At 44.0% G+C, this 24,639-nt stretch overlaps 1 protein-coding gene across 1 annotated transcript; it reads left to right on the top strand.

The window, feature by feature from the left end:
• The first annotated feature begins 407 nt into the window (after positions 1–407).
• Positions 408–2,940, top strand: LOC147967671 (mitochondrial metalloendopeptidase OMA1-like). The gene is made up of 3 exons (XM_087522499.1): positions 408–1,070; positions 2,405–2,490; positions 2,625–2,940. The coding sequence occupies exons 1-3, from the start codon at positions 408–410 to the stop codon at positions 2,938–2,940; spliced, it is 1,065 nt and encodes a 354-aa protein (XP_087378625.1).
• The last annotated feature ends 21,699 nt before the right edge of the window (positions 2,941–24,639 follow it).

Raw genomic sequence — 24,639 nt, 5'->3', positions numbered from 1 at the left:
ACATACACAGGCGTAACTGCCAGCAAAAGTAATGCATCCAAATGGGTAAGCATAGCCCACCCAGCAATGCAACCAAACGTTCCCTAAATTATTAGTCCGGGAAAACGTATAGTACAGTGCTGAATTTCTTTCGGAAGACGTAGAGCAAAGAAACACATTTCGGATTGAGCTAGCTATCGTAGCCTCGATGGATTACTCTCCGATACATCACTCCGACCCGTCGTGGGGCTCCGATCCGTATCTAGCTAGGATATCGTTACTCGTGAGCGATCCTCTCAAGTCTCAATCATATACAGTACGACTACGAGCAGTAAACTAGTTGCAAACACGACAGGTGAAGAGCCCTACTAGATCGACAGTCCAAATTAAACCGCTCGCGCCTGCAAATCCCCAGCGCTGGATCGACCATGAACCGTCTGTGGTGCTCCCTCTCCCGGATGCTCCGTCGCTCGGCCGCCCCGCAGCGCCTGCTTCACTGGTGTTCTTCTTCCGCCCCCCGCGTCACGGTCACGCCTGCTCCACTCCGTCGTCCACCGTCGACTGTGCTTCGCCGGCGGTTCCGTTGGTACCACGACCCCTGGAAGGCCACGGCGGCGACGGCCGTCGGCTTGGGCGCCGCGGCGCTGGCCGCCTGCGAGGTCGTGCCCTGCACCAACCGCTGCCACCTCGTCGTCTATTCCCGCCAGGGGGAGCGCGACCTTGGCGACTCCCTGTTCGCCACCGAGTTGAGGTCCATCCACCGGCATAGGATGGTCGACCCACACCATCCCGACAGCGTCCGCGTCCGTCTCATCGCCGAGAGAGTCATCCACGCGGCCAACCGCGGCCTCGGCATCTACGACAGCCGTGACGCCCCCTTGCTCCGCGTCACCCGCAAAGGGAAGAAGCCGTGGGCGCCACAGCCACACACCAGGCACCTCCATGGGCTCAACGGCAGCTGGGAGCTGGTCCTTGCCACGCATACTTCCGCCGATGCCATGTCCGCGCCCGGCGGCAAGCTTTTAGTGTCCACAGGACTGCTCGACTGCTTTAAGACCGATGGCGAGATCGCCTTCGCTCTTGCGCATGAGGTACGCTATCTACCCACGCACGCACCACCCTAGGTTTATTTTCTGCCCCCTCCGTAGACAAATGTAAGACGTTCTGACTGCCGAAACGTGTTACATTTTTTTACCGAGGGAGTAATTCACTAGATGACATCTCGCCGAGGGTTAAAAATTTCAACGAAATTTCAGTGAAATTTGTTAGGAATAAGCCACGCATGAGTATGTGCTCGTGTGTGTGATCTGCGTGCATGGGTGTGACCGTGTGCATGCAAGATTCTGTTAGTGCATGCCCTCATTAGTGAGCTAGTTTGTTGGCTTGGTCGGGTCGCCGGACGAGCGCGTATGGGCGCGTACGTTTCGGTGAGAGAGTTAGCTGGCTAGGTAGGCGATCCGTTGGGATCGGCCGTGGCGTGCGCGTCGTGGGCGCGCACGGCCGGGCATGTGGATCCTGCGGGCTGGGTGGGCTATGCGTCGTGCGCCAGCCCGGGTATAAATTCTGTAGACCGCGGGATGGTTGTAATACACTGAGTTGAGCATCATGTAGACATTGCAAAGAGAATCGGGCGTTCGTGCGCCCGTGGCGGCGTTCGTGCGCCGGCTGGAAAAACTTGTGTCCACTGTGTTCATCTCCTTCCTTCTATCTTGTTGGAGCGAGTGAGTTGAGAGGGAGAGGTAGCTAGGGTTGCCGTTTGGCAACAACAAAATTTCCGAACGCATATTTCAGTGGGGTCCAAAATATTATCAACACCAAAATTTCGATGCAGATTCAAATAGATTTTCAAATGAATTTAAGTTATTTTAGAATTCAATACAATTAAGCTAAATTTGAAATCGGAAAATACGAAATAATTTCTGAAATATGCGAAATTTCCGAAATTTCGCATATTTCGATGGAGTCCAAAATTATTTTGTTTTCGAAATTAAAAACCTTGATCTCGCCTGCGTGTTGCATCGGATATTACTATATATATGAAGCAAACGATTGTATGGATCTTTGATCAACATTGTTCATTCTTCTGCAACACTTCGACGCAAACAAGTTGTGTTGCTGAAGTCTGTCGCCCTTTGCTGGTAATCATGGAATTGGTCTTTTTTCGTTTCTTTGTTCTAGTTTCGTTTAGTAGTGAACCAAGTTCGCTGTAAAACTAAGACCAAGTGGTTTCATTATATGAAATCGGAGGGGAGGCCTCCCTTTTTTGCTCCCCCCAAAAAAACCATCCAACAAGTAGCACCCAAATGTTTGATGCCATTGGGAGTCGCTTTAATTTCAGTTGAGTCTACGTTTAATTATGGAGTATTCGAGTTCCAACCTGATGAGATGTTGTTGTCATGTCCGTAATTTTATTTTATTTTTCTAGGTTGGGCACATCATTGCCAGGCACCAAGCGGATATCGGAAATAGTGTGTGGTTACCAGACTTCCTACGACGGATCTTCTTACAAAGGTAATGTTCTATGCACCCGAGCCCTTTTCACAGCACCATGACTGTTTATTCTCTCGTTAATATCAACCTATGCATCAAAGTACATTCTGTTAATCAATTAGAAGCCCTCCTGTTTTGCATGTGTATGTACGTAGGATGGAGATAGAGGCTGATCGCATTGGAATCTTGCTACTTGCGGCTGCCGGTTTCCATCCAGACCATGCCCTTGCGGTCGCCAAGAAGTACGCTACAGTTGCTGGAGGTTATTCTGTATGGAAACAGATCCTAGATACTACTCATCCCCACCCTAGGGACAGATTGGCACGTTTATCAGAGATCAAGACCATGGAGGAAGCGTTGGAACTGTACAATGAAGCTAATGCCATGGATAAAGTAACTGAAAAGTATTTTTCCGGTAACCTTGGCATGTCCATCGCGGATGAAAATGGTATTTCAGAATTTGAAAAGTAGATGATACCTTGTGGGTCATTGTGGGAATTTTGTTATATTGCATTTGAGGAATTTCAATTTATGGAATTTGAGTATGAGAAAGGAAACGGAATATGCAATATGATCTATAGTATTTCATTGTTATATAGTTGAATAATTTTGTAGAGTATAATTAAATAGTACTTCTCACACATTTTTAGAGAAATACAAATAGTAAAATTGAGGAGGTGGCAAGTGCGGTGATGTGATATGTGTGCATGTTGAAAGAAAAAGAAGTAGATGGGTTAGATCATCTCCAACAGCAGCCCTAACACACGACACCAAAAAGTAGTTATAGAGCACCAAAAAAATTGGTTTTAAATCACCTGATTTTTTAAGTTTTAAGCACACAAACTTAAACATAGTTCGGATACATAGTTCGGCTATAAACTACTGCGAACTACTTAGAGATTGTCCCGGTCTATGTGGGAGCCCGACTTGTCATCTTAATGTTCACCTCGTCCTCCAAATCGATCTCGATCACCCTCGAGGAGCCAGCCTCCTCCTCCTCCTCCTTCTCATCCTCCTCCTCCTCCTCCTCCTCCTTCTCCTCCTCCTTCTTGTTCTTCTACTCGTACTCCGCTTCGGCCACCCTTCGATAAGAAAAATTACTTACACAAAAGTAAGACTCATCTGAGTGGGGATATCATCCTCACTCCAGGGCATAGCCGCAAATCAGAATTCACCTAAGTTAAAAACTCATCCGAGTGAGAACATCATCCTCACTCCGAGGTTTAGCAGAATTCGCCTAAGTTAAAAACTCATCCGAGTGGGAACATCATCCTCACTCAGCTTAGCCGCGAATCAGAATTCGCCTAAGTTAAAAACTCATCCGAGTGGGGACAGGCTTAGCCGCGAACGAAAACTCGCCTAAGTCAAAAACACATCAGCAAATAAAGCAAGGATTCAAACATCCAACTAAAACTTTGATCTGTCCAAAGCTGTCAAAGCAAAAGATCAAGTGCGTGAGCTCCAAGCTCATTAAAGTTTAGCGATTACATAAAACCTCTTGGGATACCGAGGCAAATTCATTCGGTATTAAAAGTTTTTTAGTTACGCGTCGACGTAGGGCTGGGTAGACCAACGAATGTGTCTAAGTCGATGTCGTTTGCGATCCAAGTGGCGGCCTTGATGAACGTCTCCAAGAAGTTCTTGAACCTGAAATTTTTCTTGTTGGTAGCCTTGAGGACTTCAGCTTCTCTTTGTCCACATCCTTGCAGTGGACACGGATGAGTGAAAGCGCCACGTTGACTCCGCATCGAGCCACAGACTTCTTTGATGATTGCACTCGGCTTGGGATCCTCTTCAGTCTGGTCATCATGGAATCCAGGCCACTCTGAAGTGTCTCCTCTTTTTTTTTAGAAAAGGAGGATGAGCCCCGGCCTCTGCATCTGAGACATGCATACGGCCATTTTATTGATTATTCACGAGGACCTTACAAAGTACTATAACAAAATAGCTGAATCCGCCATCTTTGGTAACATATGCCACTACTCCTATCCATATGATGAAGGGGTGCTACCTGGGCCAAATACCCGGTCTACTCACCTAAGCCTATCATCAAAAGCCAGAAACCCCAGCCGAGCCACATACCGGGTCTGGGGCATAAACTGGTCTGACGCACTCACATGTGTCATCGCCGCCATCTTCCACAGGTTCGTCTTCAGAGCAGATATTGAGGCTTCTACCTTGTCAGGCCACGCCGCCATCGACGCCACCTTGACGCCAGACAACTACCTCCACCTGCGCGAGTCCATCACCGCGCATCGGGCGCCGAGTCTCCACTGCACCACGCGGCCGAGATCCGCCGTCATCAATGTGAAGGATGAAGTACCGCTTCACCAAAAAAAGGCGCCCGCTGGTCCCTCGAACCCATGTACGCCTCCAAGAATGACGCCCCCAAGGAGGAAACGACACCAACGCGCTACCGTCATCCGATCAACTGATCTAGGGTTTCTTCCGGAGGTAGCGGATAGAGGTCTAGAGCTTCTCCACGGCGATGCCTTCAAGAAGGTAATGACACCACAGGGTGCCACCAACGCCGGTCTTGGCATCAAGCCGAGCACAAAGTTTTCACCCGGATCCACTCGAAGAACCTTCATCACGTACTGTGTGCACGGGTCGCCGCCGATCTGAGCCGCCGCACATGGAGCAGGCCGCACCGGCCAAATCAGATCTGTCCGGAGGGCACAACCCGCATGGTGCCGTCCCAACCACCAGGCCCTCTATGCCGCCACCGCCGATCCGAGGTCAGATGTTGTGTCGCCGCAGACCCGGCCGCCGCCGCCGAACGCCGCCACGCAGCCCGAGGCAGGGTCGGCTGCCGCACCCCACCATCGCACCCCACCGGAAGGCAGGCCCGCCGCGCTGCCAGGCCAGATCGGCCGTGCCACTCACGCCGCGGGGCGCCGCACCGCCCGCACGGCGCAGGCAAGAGGGAAGACCCCCGCCACCGCCATTAGCCCCGGGCTATAGCCGGCGGCGTGCTTCGGCGGCGGCGGAGGGAGGGGAGGACGGATGGGGACCCCCGGCGGCTAGGGTTTTAGATCCCGCCCGAGTCGCCCGAGCTGGGGCGACGCGGGGGGCCTGAAGTGGTAATGGTCAGAAGTGTCTCCTCTGGAAGCAATTCCTCGTCGATCTTCCCCCTGGCGAGCTTCAGACGCTCTATGTAAGTCACTACATTGTTGATGCGCTCGTCCTACCAGAGGATCGCCAATCCAGCATTGTCCATGAGGAGCAGCCTTGAAGGATTTAGTTATTTCTCAATCCTCTCGGTCTCCAGCTCGGCATCAACATAGAATTCTGCACACGAAAACAAATTGAAGATTAACATCTCCAGAGATCCCGAAGTAAATGAAGATCACTTGGCTAAACATCATACCTTCGAGCTTCTTGCTCATCTCCTCGCCGAAGTCTTCGACGTACTCTTCGAGCTCAGCCTTCTTTTTGAGGAGCTCGGCAACCTGGTCGCTCAGCTTTTTCCTCTCCTCCTCGAAAGCACTCGCCTGGGTATTGCACTTCATCTCCCACTCGACATACTGTTTCTTGAGCTTGGTGATCTCGCCTTTCATCACCTCAGCAGAAGCTTTTAGGGTCTTGCTCTCCTCCTTGAGCTTCTCGACTAACTTCAGCGAGCGCTCGGCCGCTTTAGCCTTCGCATTCGCGTCCTTCCAGACCTCTGCTAGCTTGCTATCATTTGTTCTCGAGAGCCTGCTTCATGGTTTCTAAAGAAATACAGCTCCTGAGCCTCTTTACAGGTTGGACATTCTCGCTATGAACATCTGCTAAAGCGAGTTTATTCGGATCAAAGGGAAAAAAATCTTTGATGAGTAGTCGTGTAGCGAAACTAATCTCCCAAGGTTGACACGATGCTTAACTCAGTCTAGCTCGTTTGGTTGACATGGTCAAAATCAGGGCCGGGCACTTGGTGTCGGTGGGGACTAGCAGATGTGCTTTCAACTATTGCGTGCATAGCATATATCAACGCAAAGTTTTTTTCCACTTTGTTGAGAGAAAAAAAACGCAAGTAGTGGTGAACGGTGTGAGGAGGATTTGGCTGCAATAATGTAGATAGATTTTGGACCTCAATAACTCCCGACCGTTCCGTCTGGGGACATCCCATACCGAACGTGTACTTCCGTATGATACCTCACCCTTCCCGAATGGTTTCGTTCGGGAGGAGAAGCCCTCCAATGCGAACGCCTCCCCAGCCCCTAACATCCCAAAATTTAAAAAACGACTAGTAACAAGAAAAAAAAAGAAAAATCCCAGATTTTTTTGCAGTGACAAAAATTCCTAGTTTTTTTGCTTTGTAAAGTAAAAATATGCATCAACTTTCAAACACAGAAAATTGCCATGGGTAAAAAAGATTATATTTTAACAAAACCCCAAAACAAGAAAAAAGTCGTGGCAATTTTCATCGTACAAACAAAAATAATTGCCATGGCAGATTCATAGCAAAAGAAATGCATGGTAATTTTATCTAAATTTACATATATTGCCATAATGATTTAGATAAATTTGCCATGTTAATAAAGGTAAATTTGCCATGGAAAATAAATAGTAAACCTTGCCATGTCAATAAAAATTAAATATTGCCATGGGGAATTAGGTAAAATTGCCATGGCAAATAAATACTAAAATTTGCCATGGCAATAAAAGTTAAATACTGCCATGGGGAATTAGGTAAATTTTCCATGGAAAATAAACAGTAAACTTGTCATGGAAATAAAAGTTAAATATTTTCATGTTAATAAACGTAAATTTTCCATGGCAAATAAATAGTAAAACTTGCCATGGCAATAAAAGTTAAATGTTGCTATGTTAATAAAGGTAAATTTGTCATTGGCAAAAAAATAGTAAAATCTTGCCATGGCAATAAAAGTTAAATGTTGCCATGGGGATTTAGGTAAATTTTCCATGTTAATAAAGGTAAATTTTCCATGGCAAATAAATAGTAAAAGCTTGCCATGGGAAAAGCTAAATATTGCCATGGGAATTTAGGTAGATTTGTCATGGAAAAAACAAAGGCACAAATTGCCATGGCTATAAAGTAAAATTTAATGGTAAAAGATGAATTTTCATCCTATTTTGATAATATTAAACTAAAGTAACCATATAATGTGATGGCATGGCAAAACAATTATAGTGCCGACATGGCAAAAGGCTGTAATAGAGACATGGCAAATGACTATGAGAAAATTTTGGCATTGCAAAAACAATGCTAAACTTTTTTACAATGGAAAAAGGCTTAGAAATTTACCATGGTAAAATAATGTGGCATGGCAAAAGTAGTAGTGGTGACATTAAAACAAACATGAATTTGCTTATGAACCAAAACAATATTTGCCACGTTCAAAAAATGTGGTGTTGCCTACACTAAAACAACCATCTCACCCCTCCAATATTTGCCAACCCCGTCCATAGGGAAAAATGCCAACTAAGTAAGAAAGTTGCCATGGTGTAACTACCATGATATTTTGCGTCCTTGTCTAGCCACTGCATCTGAGATAATCTTCAAAGATATATTCCCTCGCTATTTTAAAACTGAAAAAATGTTGCTCTTCCGTGAACTTAAATTGCCATGATACACAAAAATCATAAAGGGATTCATCTTCCACATCTTGCACACAAAGTGAACACAAGTAAAAACACAAATATAATTGCCATGTAAAAAAGTAAATTCAACATTGTTGTTTAGACTACTACAAAATTGTCATGTTCCCATGACACATAAAAATCCTAGTGGGTTCATTGTCCACTGCTTGCACACAAATGAACATCAAAGTTGCCATGTGAAAATGAACTATCTAAATTTGATGGCATATTGGAATTTCAACTATGTAAATCACCATCTTCCACACTAAAACTGCCATGTCGAATCTCACACATTTGCAACATATATATAAGAATTTAGAATCGTGCATCAACTTTAGTGAGGAGGCTAGCGAACACTAGTAGAAAAAGGGCCTAATGTGAAGCACATTAGTCCCGGTTTGCAACTGAACCGGCACTAATATGACCATTAGTGCCGGTTCCAACGGCTAGGCGGTCGGCGCTCATTAGTAACGGTTCGTGGCGAATCTTTAGTACCGGTTCATGCCACGAACCGGTACTAAAGAGGTAGTGGCTGGCTGTTGTCAGGCTGGGGCCCAACCAGCCCGTTTAGTATCAGTTCTTGGCATGAACCGGTACTAAAGAGGTTGTGGCAGGCTGTTTTTAGTCCCACCTCGCTCCTCTAACAGGGTTTTTACCACCTTAAATATGTTACTTCTCAAACTATCACAAGCACTTGGTCTTCATTGAACTCTATGTGTAGAATTTGTGGCCGCAATATGAGTCTTTACCGGTTTCTAAACCGTTGATGACTCATATTGACAATTCAGATTGTACACAAAAAGATCATTGATGATCAATGTATTTTTGATGTATATTTTTACATGTTTACACCCTCACTCTCTCCTCTCTCCACTCACACTCACACTCACTCGGTGTCCCCCCTCAACCCCCCCCCCCGCACCGGTCCTCCCCTGCCGGTCGCCTCTCACTCTATCCTGACTTAGCATGTGCAAAATGAACTCTGAAAAGGTTGAAATTTAGCCCTGAAATTGAAAAGCACTAAAAATTAACTCTGAAAAGGTTGAAACTTGGCATGGTATCATTATTTCACCCGCATAGCATGTGCAAAAAAGTAGAGAGGGTCACGGCAAAAACAGGATGCACTTCGTGTACAAACTGGACAATCTCTTTCGAAGTATCAGGCTTTCGGACGAAAACTCATCTGTTACACCGGCAATTCAAAATTTTAATAACTTATTGCAACTCCGGAATTTTTTGTGTTCGGCATGCACCATTCAAAGATACGTCATCAACTTTTAACTCTTTCTGACATAATTTGCTATTTTTAATGCATTTACTGATTTGTTTTGAGCTAAATGGCCCTGAAATTAAAAAGCATTACAAATGAACTCTGAAAAGGTTGAAACTTGGCATGGTGTCATCATTTTCACCCGCATAGCATGTGAAAAAAGTAGAGAGGGTCACGGCAAAAACTGGATGCACTTCGTGTACAAACTGGACAATCTCTTTCGAAGTATCAGGGTTTCGGACGAAAACTCACCTGTTACACCAGTAATTCAAAATTTTAATAACTTATTACAACTCCGGACTTTTTTGCATTTAGCATGCACCATTCAAAGCCATGTCATCAACTTTCAAGCCTTTTTGACATAATTTGCTATTTTTAATGCATTTACTGATTTGTTTTGAGCTAAATGGCTCTGAAATTGAAAAGCACTACAAATGAACTCTGAAAAGGTTGAGACTTGGCATGGTGTCATCATTTCACCCGCATAGCATGTGCAAAAAAGTAGAGAGGGTCATCTTACTTAAGGCGTTACTCCGTTCTTTATGAACTTAATACTCTAGATGCATGCTAGATAGAGGTCAATGTGTGGAGTAATAGTTGTAGATGCAGGTAGGAGTCGGTCTACTTGATTTTTGAAAACAACCCTGAAGACCATTCCCTTTGTTAACATGAGCAAACCAGCCACAGTTGTGGTGCCCTCATCGATTCCAATGGTGAGCTTCTCTAGGACTTCCTACAAATTTGCTATGCCAATAGATGAAAGAAATTGATGCCGATTGGAGCCAACGTGCACCGACACTCATATGTAAATCCTCTACCTTCCTACAAATTTGTTGTCACGATTTTATAAATTTTGGCCTCTATATTTCTATCAAATGTTTTACCAGGTCACATGACAATTCGATTCCACATGTTCAGCCAGCAAACAATTATCAGTTTTGTGCTCTTCAAAAATCATTATATGCCTATTCAACATGGACAACAAAAACTATTGTGTGCCCATCTATCTGAACATGCTTCAGTACTATCACCAAGGGATATAATTTCTACAATTTATACAACTGGGATATGGGCTTCGGCATCCAGTATGGAAAGAGTTGGAAGAATTCTAAGAAAATTCATGCAATGCAAGAATTCAACTGCCCATGTGGAGTATGTGAATTTGGCGCCGCAGAACCCAAGGGGGATCATGTGCGTGGGAGGTGGATTATGGGGTGTGTAAGGGGGAGGAGGAGGGAATGCGACGACAAGTGAGCGTGACACGGTGTATGGAGAAGAAGGACCGCTAACCCAAATTTAAATAGACACACTAATAGATTTCATTTAACTATAATTAAACGCTACATAATTTTCATTAAATTAATTATAGTTGGGTTGAATTTCTTCATAGGACAAATTATGCCCTTGGGCTTTAACACGGCCCAAATTGCGTCAATCGTTGGATCACCCAGATAATACATCCCCTTTTGGGTACTATATATATTGCCCCATGAAATTCCCTTTTTAAAATGTAAAATACCATTTGCCCCAACTTTTTGTGGAATTCACCCAAAATGGTATAACTTTACATGGCAGCGTTGATGAAATATTTTTCAGTTACTTTATCCATGGCAATAGCTTCTCTGTACCGTTCCAGAGCTTCCTCCATTGTATTGGCGTCTGATAAAAGCTGCAACCTTCTCTTGGGGTGAGGATGATCAGCTTCTAGGATCTCTTTCCATACAGTATGATCTCCTACAATTTCAGTTGCCATCCCAATGAATGCAAGGGCATTGTGTGGATGGAAACCAGCAGCACCAAGTAGCAAGGTTCCAATGCGATCTGCCTCTATCTCCATACTACATACAAACTAGTGATTCACACAAATTTCAAATAATTCAAATTTAAATTATTTAAAATATTCACAAAGAAACTCCAAATACAGCAAAAACTACTCAGAAATAAATAGAAAAAATATATAAAGCAGAAAAGAAAAAAACTGTATAAAAAATATTTCGGCACTGCCCAGTGGGCCTGCTCGGCCTTGGGCGTGGATATGCAGTCCCAGCAGGCTCACAGAGCAGCGCGGACAAGTTAGGCCCATAAGCCTGCTTTAGAGAGGAGCTCGAAGGAGCAGCCGCGGCTGGATTTATAAACCAGTGCGGTTGCCCTTCGCTTGGCGAGGTGGGACTAAACTTTGTGCACCGCGGGATGGGAGCGCACCACCTTTAGTACCGGGTCGTGGCTCCAACCGGTACTAAAGGGGGTCTTTAGTACCGGTTTCAGCCACGAACCGGTACTAAAGGGGGTCGCTTCCCGCCGTTTGGCCTGGCCAAATTTGACCTTTAGTACCGGTTGGTGGCTGCAATCGGTACTAAAGTTCATCCTATATATACAACACTTAAAAAGAATCAGTTTCATTTCCGACTTCTCCAATCTCTTTCGACATCGGCGCCGGCCCATACGCCACCTCGGTCCCGCGTCGTCGCCCGTTGCTGTCCCTGTCGCCGCCCTCGCCGCGCGCCATCACCGTCGTCGTCCCCGTCGCCGCCGCCGCCGTCCCCGTCGACGCCCCGACGCGTCGTTGCCGTCCCCGTCGTCGCTGTACGTCTCGCGTCGCCGCCCCGTACGTCGCCGCGCCGGTCGAGCCCGGCCGGTCATACACACACACACACACACACACGTACACGCACGCGCGCCCACACACACACACACACACACTTTTTTTTTACTTATTTTATGTTTACTGTTTTTTAGATTAATTTCAAAGTTTTAGCTAGCTAAATGAATTAGATTAATGCATGTCAAATTGTTAATTGGATGATTGAAATTAGATGAATTAGCTAGATAAGAATGTTAGATTAATGTCAAATGTTAGATGAATTGGATAGAACTAGTTTATGTTTAGTAAGTGCTTAGTTGAGTTAGTTGAGCTATTTGAATTAATAGAACTAGTTGAATTAGTTGAATTAATAGATGAATTAGATATATTAATACTAGATGAATTAGATATACATTAAATTTAGGTATATGAGATTTGATCATCTAATTAAAGTTTTACTATATAGAACTAGCTATTTTATTTCTAGGTATATGAGATTTGATCATCTAGTTGAATTAGTTGAACTAGTTGAATTAATTAATAGAACTAGTTGAATTAGTTGAATTAATAGAACTAATAAGTGTTTAATGTTTCACCTATGAACATAGGTAATGTTGTCTGAGGACGTAAACAATTTCATTATTTGCGAATACTATGAAGACCAGCGCGACCTGTGTGACATAAATTTCCTAGTTGATGATAGGCACTTCAGCATGAAGCTGAATGAGACTTTTGAAGTGGATACAGTAAGTCACAACGACAAGTCTTTTTTCGTAATTAAGCATGACTTATGCTTCATTTGCTTCAACTTATAATTTTAAGTTTTCACTATTCTACTAGCGTATCCCCTGCCATGCAAGAATTTTTGTCTTGGATAAGATATGTTTCAGTCATAACAAAACTATGGAGGTAAAGAGAGTTTACTTGAAGACCGAGCATGGTAATACCTTCAACATCAAATTATACAATGCAGACACCTACACCTATTTTGAATACAAAACTTGGCAAGCACTATGCAAGGCTTATGCATTTGAGCCTGATATGTTTATCACCTTTGACATCCGCCCCAAAGATGATATTGAAGGTAATAGAGACATTTGGGTCGATGTGCAGACACCTTCAGTTCTACCATTATGTGAGTTTTCTCAACCATATTTATGTCTTCGATATTGTTTATTCAAAAATAGTTGACAACTAATTTCTATTGATAGCTTATTTCCATTCAAGCAAACATGTCTGGGTACTTGGTAGATAGGACTGTCCACTGTCCCGGGGCTGAACTAAACTGCGAGGAGATAAGTCATTATATTTCATGGCTTGAGGATCTTGATGCTGTCAAGACAAATTATTTTCTTGAATTTGAAAATCTTAGTACTCAAAACGTGCGACCAATAGTGATCGTATTGAACTACGGTCACATCTATTTAGGAAAGATGGAGATTTTTACTATTTGTTCTCAGTGCATCTTTTGCATACAATATTTTCTAAGCTAAACTTCATTGCTAAGTAATGTTACTATAGGATGTTCTTCAACAGGGACTCCCGATGACAGTTGTGTCTTAGTGGATCGGTACTAAAGGTTGCATGTCAATGGTTAGCTTACGGCCAAGACATCCTACAATGCACATGAGTGCATTCAGGATTTCTAAAAGTGAGGAATGCTTAATAGTGAAATATTGGAGCAAAATTGTTAATGACCACAGAGAAGTACTAGGGGGAAGCAATCAGAAGCGCAGCCCACGATTAGGAGACAGGTTCATCTGCATGCTCCAATATGATGAATCGGGAGAGCTATACATATTCTATGTTATTTTACCTCAGAGAGAGCAGCAGGAGTGATTAGCTAGTTCATGCTCTTAGTACTTGTCCTCTCATATCCGTGTTCTTCATCCTGAACTTAATCTCAAAAAGTGATTTGCTTTTGTGGTCTTATGAACGCTTATAATCTCATGACCATGTTGAACTCGATGATATTTTGCTTTTGGTACAAGTGAATGTTTCTTCTTTAGGCTAGTGTTGGTGGTGATTAGATAGCGGCAATGACTATGATGATTAAATAGGTAATGACGACTATATATGATGATTTTCAGCTAGCTAGTATACTGTTGTTGGTGATGATATGATGCAAGAATTTTTATATTAGTATGACGATGATGATGATGATGAGTTATTATATCATTTATGAAAGAAACTGCAGATTAGTTTCAACTAGATGGATCCTAGCTAAGTGATCAAGTATATGACATATCCATATTACTTTGATCACTTAGGTGATGCATCCAGTCGAAACTAATCTGCGGTACTTTCACCTAATGATTTAACAACTCATTATAATGTAAAAACAATCTGTAAATTAAATTGAAAACACAAAATTAAAGGAAAAAATAGAAAATAAAACCAAAACCACCCCAAACATTTAGTACAAATTGGTGTTACCAACCGGTACTAATGGTCTCCCCGCACCCGGGCCTGGCTCGTGCCACGTGGTGGCACTTTAGTGGTGGTTCGTGCCGAACCGGTACTAAAGGGGGCACCTTTAGTCCCCACCCTTTAGTGCTGGTTACAGAACCGACACTAAAGGCCCTTACAAACCGGTGCTAAATTCTGATTCTGCACAAGTGGAAATCACTAAAACATGTAATGCATACTGAAGGAAATATGCCCTAGAGGCAATAATAAAGTTATTATTTATTTCCTTATATCATGATAAATGTTTATTATTCATGCTAGAATTGTATTAACCGGAAACATAATACATGTGTGAATACATAGACAAATAGAGTGTCACTAGTATGCCTCTACTTGACTAGCTCGTTAATCAAAGATGGTTATGTTTCCTAACCATGAACAAAGAGTTGTTATTTGATTAACGAGGTCACATCATTAGTTGAATGATCTGATTGACATGACCCATTCCATTAGCTTAGCACCCGATCGTTTAGTATGTTGCTATTGCTTTCTTCATGACTTATACATGTTCCTATAACTATGAGATTATGCAACTCCCGTTTACCGGAGGAACACTTTGGGTACTACCAAATGTCACAACGTAACTGGGTGATTATAAAGGAGTACTACAGGTGTCTCCAATGGTAGATGTTGGGTTGGCGTATTTCGAGATTAGGGTTTGTCACTCCGAGTGTCGGAGAGGTATCTCTGGGCCCTCTCGGTAATGCACATCACATAAGCCTTGCAAGCACTGCAACTAATATGTTAGTTGTTAGATGATGTATTACGGAACGAGTAAAGAGACTTCCCAGTAACGAGATTGAACTAGGTATTGGATACCGACGATCGAATCTCGGGCAAGTAACATACCGATGACAAAGGGAACAACGTATGTTGTTATGCGGTCTGACCGATAAAGATCTTCGTAGAATATGTAGGAGCCAATATGGGCATCCAGGTCCCGCTATTGGTTATTGACCGGAGACGTGTCTTGGTCATGTCTACATTGTTCTCGAACCGTAGGGTCCGCACGCTTAACGTTACGATGACAGTTATTATGAGTTTATGTATTTTGATGTACCGAAGGTTGTTCGGAGTCCCGGATGTGATCACGGACATGACGAGGAGTCTCGAAATGGTCGAGACGTAAAGATTGATATATTGGAAGCCTATGTTTGGACATTGGAAGTGTTCCGGGTAAAATCGGGATTTTACCGGATTACCGGGAGGGTTACCGGAACCCCCCGGGAGCCAAATGGGCCAACATGGGCCTTAGTGGAAAGTTGAAAGGGCAGCCCACATAGGGCTGTGCGCCTCCCCCCTCTCTCTAGTCCTATTAGGACTAGGAGAAGGTGGCCGGCCCCCCTCTCTCCCTTTCCCACTTGGGAATCCTAGTTGGACTAGGATTGGAGGGGGAATCCTACTCCCAGTGGGAGTAGGACTCTCCTGCGCCTCCTCTCCTGGCCGGCCAGCCCTCCCCCTCTCATCCTTTATATACGGGGGTGGGGGACACCTCTAGAGACACAAGTTGATCCTTGAGATCGTTCCTTAGCCGTGTGCGGTGCCCCCTGCCACCAAATTCCACCTCGATCATACCGTTGTAGTGCTTAGGCGAAGCCCTGCGTCGGTAGTACATCAAGATCGTCACCACGCCGTCGTGCTGACGGAACTCTTCCTCGATGCTTTGCTGGATCGGAGCCCGAGGATCGTCATCGAGCTGAACGTGTGCCAAGAACTCGGAGGTGCCGGAGTAACGGTGCTTGGATCGATCGGATCGGGAAGACGTACGACTACTTCCTTGACGTTGTGTGATCGCTTCCACAGTCGGTCTGCGTTGGTACGTAGACAACACTCTCCCCTCTCGTTGCTATGCATCACCATGATCTTGCGTGTGCGTAGGAAATTTTTGAAATTACTGCGTTCCCCAACAGTGGCATCCGAGCCTAGGTTTTATGGTTTGATGTTATTTGCACGAGTAGAACACAAGTGAGTTGTGGGCGATACAAGTCATACTGCCTACCAGCATGTCATACTTTGGTTCGGCGGTATTGTTGGACGAGACGACCCGGACCAACCTTACACGTACGCTTACGCGAGACCGGTTCCCTCGACGTGCTTTGCACATATATGGCTTGCGGGCGACTGTCTCTCCAACTTTAGTTGAACCGAGTGTGGCTACGCCCGGTCCTTGAGAAGGTTAAAACGGAGTCTATTTGACGAACTATCGTTGTGGTTTTGATGCGTAGGTGAGATGAGTTCTTGCTTAAAGCCCGTAGCAGCCACGTAAAACTTGCAACAACAAAGTAGAGGACGTCTAACTTGTTTTTGCAGGGCATGTTGTGATGTGATATGGTCAAGGCATGATGCTAAATTTTATTGTATGAGATGATCATGTTTTGTAACCGAGTTATCGGCAACTGACAGGAGCCATATGGTTGTCGCTTTATTGTATGCAATGCAATCGCGATGTAATGCTTTACTTTATTACTAAGCGGTAGTGATAGTCGTGGAAGCATAAGATTGGCGAGACGACAACGATGCTGCGATGGAGATCAAGGTGTCGCGCCGGTGACGATGGTGATCATGACGGTGCTTCGGAGATGGAGATCACAAGCACAAGATGATGGCCATATCATATCACTTATATTGATTGCATGTGATGTTTATCTTTTATGCATCTTATCTTGCTTTGATTGACGGTAGCATTATAAGATGATCTCTCACTAAATTATCAAGAAATGTTCTCCCTGAGTATGCACCGTTGCCAAAGTTCGTCGTGCCCAGACACCACGTGATGATCGGGTGTGATAAGCTCTACGTCCAAATACAACGGGTGCAAAACAGTTGCACACGCAGAATACTCAGGTTATACTTGACGAGCCAAGCATATACAGATATGGCCTCGGAACACGGAGACCGAAAGGTCGAGCGTGAATCATATAGTAGATATGATCAACATAACGATGTTCACCATTGAAAACTACTCCATCTCACGTGATGATCGGTTATGGTTTGGTTGATTTGGATCATGTGATCACTTAGAGGATTAGAGGGATGTCTATCTAAGTGGGAGTTCTTAAGTAATATGATTAATTGAACTTTAATTTATCATGAACTTAGTCCTAGAAGTATTAGCATATCTATGTTGAAGACCAATAGCTCGCGTTGTTGCTTTCATATGTTTATTTTGATATGTTCCTAGAGAAAATTGTGTTGAAAGATGTTAGTAGCAATGATGCGGATTGGATCCGTGATCTGAGGTTTATCCTCATTGCTGCACAGAAGAATTATGTCCTTGATGCACCGCTAGGTGACAGACCTATTGCAGGAGCAGATGCAGACGTTATGAACGTTTGGCTAGCTCAACATGATGACTACTTGATAGTTTAGTGCACCATGCTTAACGGCTTAGAATCGGGACTTCAAAGACGTTTTGAACGTCATGGACCATATGAGATGTTCCAGGAGTTGAAGTTAATATTTCAAGCAAATACCCGAGTTGAGAGATATGAAGTCTCCAACAAGTTCTATAGCTAAAAGATGGAGGAGAATCGCTCAACTAGTGAGCATGTGCTCAGATTGTCTGGGTACTACAATCGCTTGAATCAAGTGGGAGTTAATCTTCCAGATAAGATAGTGATTGACAGAATTCTCTAGTCACCATCACCAAGTTAGTAGAACTTCGTGATGAACTATAATATGCAAGGGTAACGGAAACAACTCCCAAGCTCTTCGTGATGCTGAAATCAACGAAGGTAGAAATCAAGAAAAACATCAAGTGTTGATGATTGACAAGACCACTAGTTTCAAGAAAAGGGCAGAGGGAAGAAGGGGAACTTCAAGAAGAACGGCAAGCAAGTTGCTGCTCAAGTGAAGAAGCCCAAGTCTGATCCTAAGCCTGAGACTAAGTGCTTCCACTACAAAGGGACTGGTCACTGGAAGCAGAACTACCCCAAGTGATTGGCGGATAAGAAGGATGGCAAAGTGAACATAAGTATATTTGATATACATGTTATTGATGTGTACTTTACTAGTGTTTATAGCAACCCCTTAGTATTTGATGCTAGTTCAGTTGCTAAGAGTAGTAACTCGAAACGGGAGTTGCAGAATAAACAGAGACTAGTTAAGGGTGAAGTGACGATGTGTGTTGGAAGTAGTTCCAAGATTGATATGATCATCATCGCATACTCCCCTATACTTTCGGGATTAGTGTTGAACCTAAATAAGTGTTATTTGGTGTTTGCGTTGAGCATGAATATGATTTGATCATGTTTATTGTAATACGGTTATTCATTTAAGTAAAAGAATAAATTGTTGTTCTGTTTACATGAATAAAACCTTATATGGTTACACACCCAATGAAAATAGTTCATTGGATCTCGATCTTAATAATACACATATTCATAATATTGAAACCAAAAGATGCAAAGTTAATAATGATAGTGCAACTTATTTGTAGCACTGCCGTTTAGGTCATATTGGTGTAAAGCGCATGAAGAAACTCCATGCTGATGGGCTTTTGGAATCACTTGATTATGAATCAGTTGATGCTTGCAAACCATGCCTCATGGGCAAGATGACTAAGACTCTGTTCTTCGGAACAATGGAGCGAGCAACAGATTTGTTGGAAATCATACATACTGATGTATGTGGTCCGATGAATATTGAGACTCGCGACAGGTATCATTATTTTCTGATCTTCACAGATGATTTGAGCAGATATGAGTATATCTACTTGATGAAACATAAGTCTGAAACATTTGAAAAGTTCAAAGAATTTCAGAGTGAAGTGAAAAATCATCGTGACAAGAAAATAAAGTTTCTACGATCTGATCGCGGAGACAAATATTTGAGTTACGAGTTTGGTCTTTAGTTAAAATAATGTGAAATAGTTTCACTACGCACGCCACCTAGGACACCACAGCATAATGGTGTGTCCGAACGTCATAACCATACTTTATTGGATATAGTACAATCTATGATGTATCTTACCGATCTACCACTATCGTTTTGGGGTTATGCATTAGAGACAGTTGCATTCACGTTAAATAGGGCACCATCTAAATCCGTTGAGACGACACTGTATGAACTTTGGTTTGGCAAGAAACCAAAGTTGTCGTTTCTTAAAAGTTTGGGGTTGTGATGCTTATGTGAAAAAGTTTCATCCTGATAAGCTGAAAACCAAATCGGAGAAATATGTCTTCATAGGATACCCAAAGGAGACTGATGGGTACACCTTCTATCACAGATCCTAAGGCAAAACATTCGTTGCTTATAATGGATCCTTTCTAGAGAAGGAGTTTCTCTTGAAAGAAGTGAGTGGGAGGAAAGTAGAAAACTTGATAAGGTAATTGTACCTTCTACCTTATTGGAAAGTAGTTCATCACAAAAATCTGTTCTTGTGACTACTACACCAATTAGTGAGGAAGCTAATGATGATGATCATGTAACTTCAGATCAAGTTACTACCGAATCTCATAGGTAAACCAGAGTGAGATCCGCACCAGAGTGGTACGGTAATCCTGTTCTGGAGATCATGTTACTTGACCATGACGAACCTACGAACTATGAGGAAGCGATGATGAGCCCAGATTCCACGAAATGGTTTGAGGCCATGAAATCTGAGATATGATCCATGTATGAGAACAAAGTTTGGACTTTAGTTGACTTGCCTGATGATCGGCAAGCAAATGAGAATAAATGGATCTTCAAGAGGAAGACGGACGCTGGTAGTAGTGTTACTATCTACGAAGCTAGAATTGTCGCAAAAGGTTTTCGACAAGTTCAAGGTGTTGACTACGATGAGAGCTTCTCACTCGTATCTATGCTTGAGTCTGTCCGAATCATGTTAGTAATTGCCGCATTTTATGAAATCTGGCAAACGGATAAACAAAACTGCATTCCTTAATGGATTTATTAAAGAAGAGTTGTAGATGATGCAAGCAGAAGGTTTTTTCAATCCGAAAGGTGCTAACAAAATGTGCAGGCTCCAGCGATCCATCTGTGGACTGGTGCAAGCATCTCGGAGTTGGAATATACGCTTTGATAAGTTGATCAAAGCATATAGTTTTATACAGACTTGCGGTGAAGCCTGTATTTACGAGAAAGTGAGTGGGAGCACTACAACATTTCTGATAAGTATATGTGAATGACATATTGTTGATCAGAAATAATGTAGAATTATTCTGTAAAGCATAAAGAAGTGTTTGAAAGGAGTTTTTCAAAGAAAGACTTCGGTGAAGCTGCTTACATATTGAGCTTCAAGATCTATAGAGATAGATCAAGACGCTTGATAAGTTTTTTCAATGAGTACATACCTTGACAAGATTTTGAAGTAGTTCAAAATGGAGCAGTCAAAGAAAGAGTTCTTGCCTGTATTACAAGATGTGAAGTTGAGTAAGACTCAAAGCCCGACCACGGCAGAAGATAGAAAGAGAATGAAAGTCATTCCCTATGCCTTGGCCATAGGTTCTATAAAGTATGTCATGCTGTATACCAGATCTATTGTATACCCTGCATTGATTTGGCAAGGAAGTACAATAGTGATCTAGGAGTAGATCACTGGACAGCGGTCAGAATTATCCTTAGTGAAATAAGGATATGTTTCTCGATTATGGACGTGACAAAAAGGTTCGTCGTAAAGGGTTACGTCGATGCAAGTTTTTGACACTGATCCAAATGAATCTAAAGTCTCAATCTGGATACATATTGAAAGTGGGAGAAATTAGCTAGAGTAGCTCCGTGCAGAGCATTATAGACATAGAATTTTGCAAAATACTTACGGATCTGAATGTGACAGACCCGTTGACTAAAATTATCTCACAAGCAAAACATGATCACACCTTAGTACTCTTTGGGTGTTAATCACATAGATATGTGAACTAGATTACTGACTCTAGTAAACCCTTTGAGTGTTGGTCACATGACGATGTGAACTATGGGTGTTAATCACATGGTGATGTGAAATAATGCTGCTAAATCACATGGCGATGTGAACTAGATTATTGACTCTAGTGCAAGTGGGAGACTGAAGGAAATATGCCCTAGAGGCAATAATAAAGTTATTATTTATTTCCTTATATCATGATAAATGTTTATTATTCATGCTAGAATTGTATTAACCGGAAACATAATACATGTGTGAATACATAGACAAACAGAGTGTCACTAGTATGCCTCTACTTGACTAGCTCGTTAATCAAAGATGGTTATGTTTCCTAACCATGAACAAAGAGTTGTTATTTGATTAACGAGGTCACATCATTAGTTGAATGATCTGATTGACATGACCCATTCCATTAGCTTAGCACCCGATCGTTTAGTATGTTGCTATTGCTTTCTTCATGACTTATACATGTTCCTATAACTATGAGATTATGCAACTCCCGTTTACCGGAGGAACACTTTGGGTACTACCAAACGTCACAACGTAACTGGGTGATTATAAAGGAGTACTACAGGTGTCTCCAATGGTAGATGTTGGGTTGGCGTATTTCGAGATTAGGGTTTGTCACTCCGAGTGTCGGAGAGGTATCTCTGGGCCCTCTCGGTAATGCACATCACATAAGCCTTGCAAGCACTGCAACTAATATGTTAGTTGTTAGATGATGTATTACGGAACGAGTAAAGAGACTTCCCAGTAACGAGATTGAACTAGGTATTGGATACCGACGATCGAATCTCGGGCAAGTAACATACCGATGACAAAGGGAACAACGTATGTTGTTATGCGGTCTGACCGATAAAGATCTTCGTAGAATATGTAGGAGCCAATATGGGCATCCAGGTCCCGCTATTGGTTATTGACCGGAGACGTGTCTTGGTCATGTCTACATTGTTCTCGAACCGTAGGGTCCGCACGCTTAACGTTACGATGACAGTTATTATGAGTTTATGTATTTTGATGTACCGAAGGTTGTTCGGAGTCCCGGATGTGATCACGGACATGACGAGGAGTCTCGAAATGGTCGAGACGTAAAGATTGATATATTGGAAGCCTATGTTTGGACATCGGAAGTGTTCCGGGTAAAATCGGGATTTTACCGGATTACCGGGAGGGTTACCGGAACCCCCCGGGAGCCAAATGGGCCAACATGGGCCTTAGTGGAAAGTTGAAAGGGCAGCCCACATAGGGCTGTGCGCCTCCCCCCTCTCTCTAGTCCTATTAGGACTAGGAGAAGGTGGCCGGCCCCCCTCTCTCCCTTTCCCACTTGGGAATCCTAGTTGGACTAGGATTGGAGGGGGAATCCTACTCCCAGTGGGAGTAGGACTCTCCTGCGCCTCCTCTCCTGGCCGGCCAGCCCTCCCCCTCTCATCCTTTATATACGGGGGTGGGGGACACCTCTAGAGACACAAGTTGATCCTTGAGATCGTTCCTTAGCCGTGTGCGGTGCCCCCTGCCACCAAATTCCACCTCGATCATACCGTTGTAGTGCTTAGGCGAAGCCCTGCGTCGGTAGTACATCAAGATCGTCACCACGCCGTCGTGCTGACGGAACTCTTCCTCGACGCTTTGCTGGATCGGAGCCCGAGGATCGTCATCGAGCTGAACGTGTGCCAAGAACTCGGAGGTGCCGGAGTAACGGTGCTTGGATCGGTCGGATCGGGAAGACGTACGACTACTTCCTCTACGTTGTGTGATCGCTTCCGCAGTCGGTTTGCGTTGGTACGTAGACAACACTCTCCCCTCTCGTTGCTATGCATCACCATGATCTTGCGTGTGCGTAGGAAATTTTTGAAATTACTGCGTTCCCCAACACATACTGCTACTTAACGAATAACTCAATCAGCAGGGCGAAAAATCAGCCTTGTGACAAAAATTGCCCATAATTCAGAGGTTCTGCAAGCCATCGCCGCATCTCCGACTCCCGTGTACCGCCTACCGCTCTGGCGAATTCATGGGAGGCAGGTCGTCGCTCCCCCAGGAGCAGTACCTCCACCGCGACTCCTCCCAGCAGCGGGATCCAGTGGAGGGCTAGACCCCTCTCGCCGGCGTGGTGGTGGTTCTCGTCAACGGCGCATCTCCTCGAGGGGGCTCAGTCTTGTCGGTGACCAGCCTGCACGGGATAGCATGGGAGGCCACGCATGGAAGCTAGAGGGGCTTCCACCACCGCTTGACGTCCTCCATAGTCGTCGGCTCCGCTCAACAACTCGGACGACGCCGGGAGCACCAACCCTCGCCCCCACCATTCGCAGCCGCTGCGGCTCGTTGGTGCTCCTATTCGCAGGACCGACACGGGCCGTCGTCCACGCGTGAGGCGATGGGGGAAGCCACGATGGTGAGTTGCCCATCGAGGCACGGCCACACTGGGGTGCCTCCTGGTGCTCCTGCTTACGCGGACAATGCGGGTCGACCGAGCACCTCCACGTACAGCGCAACGGGGCCGCTGCGACGCGAGGTGCCTGTAGCGACCAGACCTCAAACAGTCTGATCTCTGTGCTCCGGTGTCATCCCTGGATCAGTAATGCTGACACCACACAGTACTCGGAGGATTTATAACAGAGTAGCAATCACACACTTATTGCATCGAGTGTCTCAAAAGAGAACTTATTACAATAAGTATGGCTTAAGGCCATCTAATAACGATAACAGCGGAGGCTTGGAAGACAAGTGAGTCCATCAACTCCAACAGCATCACTGAGTATAGAACCACGACCTAAAAACTCCATCATCGTTGTCTGAAAAGTCTGCAACATTAACGTTGCAGCCCGAAACGGGTCAGCACATGGAATATGCTAGCAATGTAACACATAGAGAGTAATGGAATGAAACAGCTATACTATATGCATATTTGGCTGGAAAGCTCTATGGTTACAGTTTTGTGTAAAGCCAATTTTCCCTACTTCAAAGGAATAAAATTTAATTAGTATCATGGTGGGTGTTAAACATTGAGAATGGTTGACAGCATTCTCAATCCCAATTAAGCATCATCATTAAACATAACCCAACAAAATTAATTTAGAGTAACATGTTGAGATTCACATGAAAATCCAGGTACTAGATACTCAAGATGTCCATAACCGGGGACACGGCTAACCATGATTAGTTTATTACACTCTGCAGAGGTTTGCGCACTTTTCCCCACAAGACTCGATCGCCTTCGTTTGGTTTCTCGCACTACAGGGTGTTTGAGAAGACGGATAACCGAGACATAGTCTTTCAGAAGCGCTAGCACCTTACAATCGGGTAGACCGTACCACCTACATCCCCTACATCTACTAGTCTACCACTGTAAGAGTTCGCACAACTTAGTCAACTATGCTAGAGCCCATAATAGCTTGTGGC

The sequence above is a fragment of the Triticum urartu genome, chromosome 5A (assembly GCF_056163025.1).
Source record: "Triticum urartu cultivar PI428250 chromosome 5A, HENAU_Tu73, whole genome shotgun sequence".
Classification (NCBI taxonomy): domain Eukaryota; kingdom Viridiplantae; phylum Streptophyta; class Magnoliopsida; order Poales; family Poaceae; genus Triticum; species Triticum urartu.
Note: the sequence above shows the minus strand (reverse complement) of the source record. Positions and strands in the feature narration are given on the sequence as shown.

Coding starts and splice junctions, on each gene's coding strand:
- LOC147967671 (XM_087522499.1), top strand. CDS start 408: ATGAACCGTCTGTGGTGCTCCCTCTCCCGGATGCTCCGTCGCTCGGCC. Junction 1,071..2,404: donor CCTTCGCTCTTGCGCATGAG/GTACGCTATCTA, acceptor TTATTTTTCTAG/GTTGGGCACATCATTGCCAG. Junction 2,491..2,624: donor CGACGGATCTTCTTACAAAG/GTAATGTTCTAT, acceptor GTATGTACGTAG/GATGGAGATAGAGGCTGATC.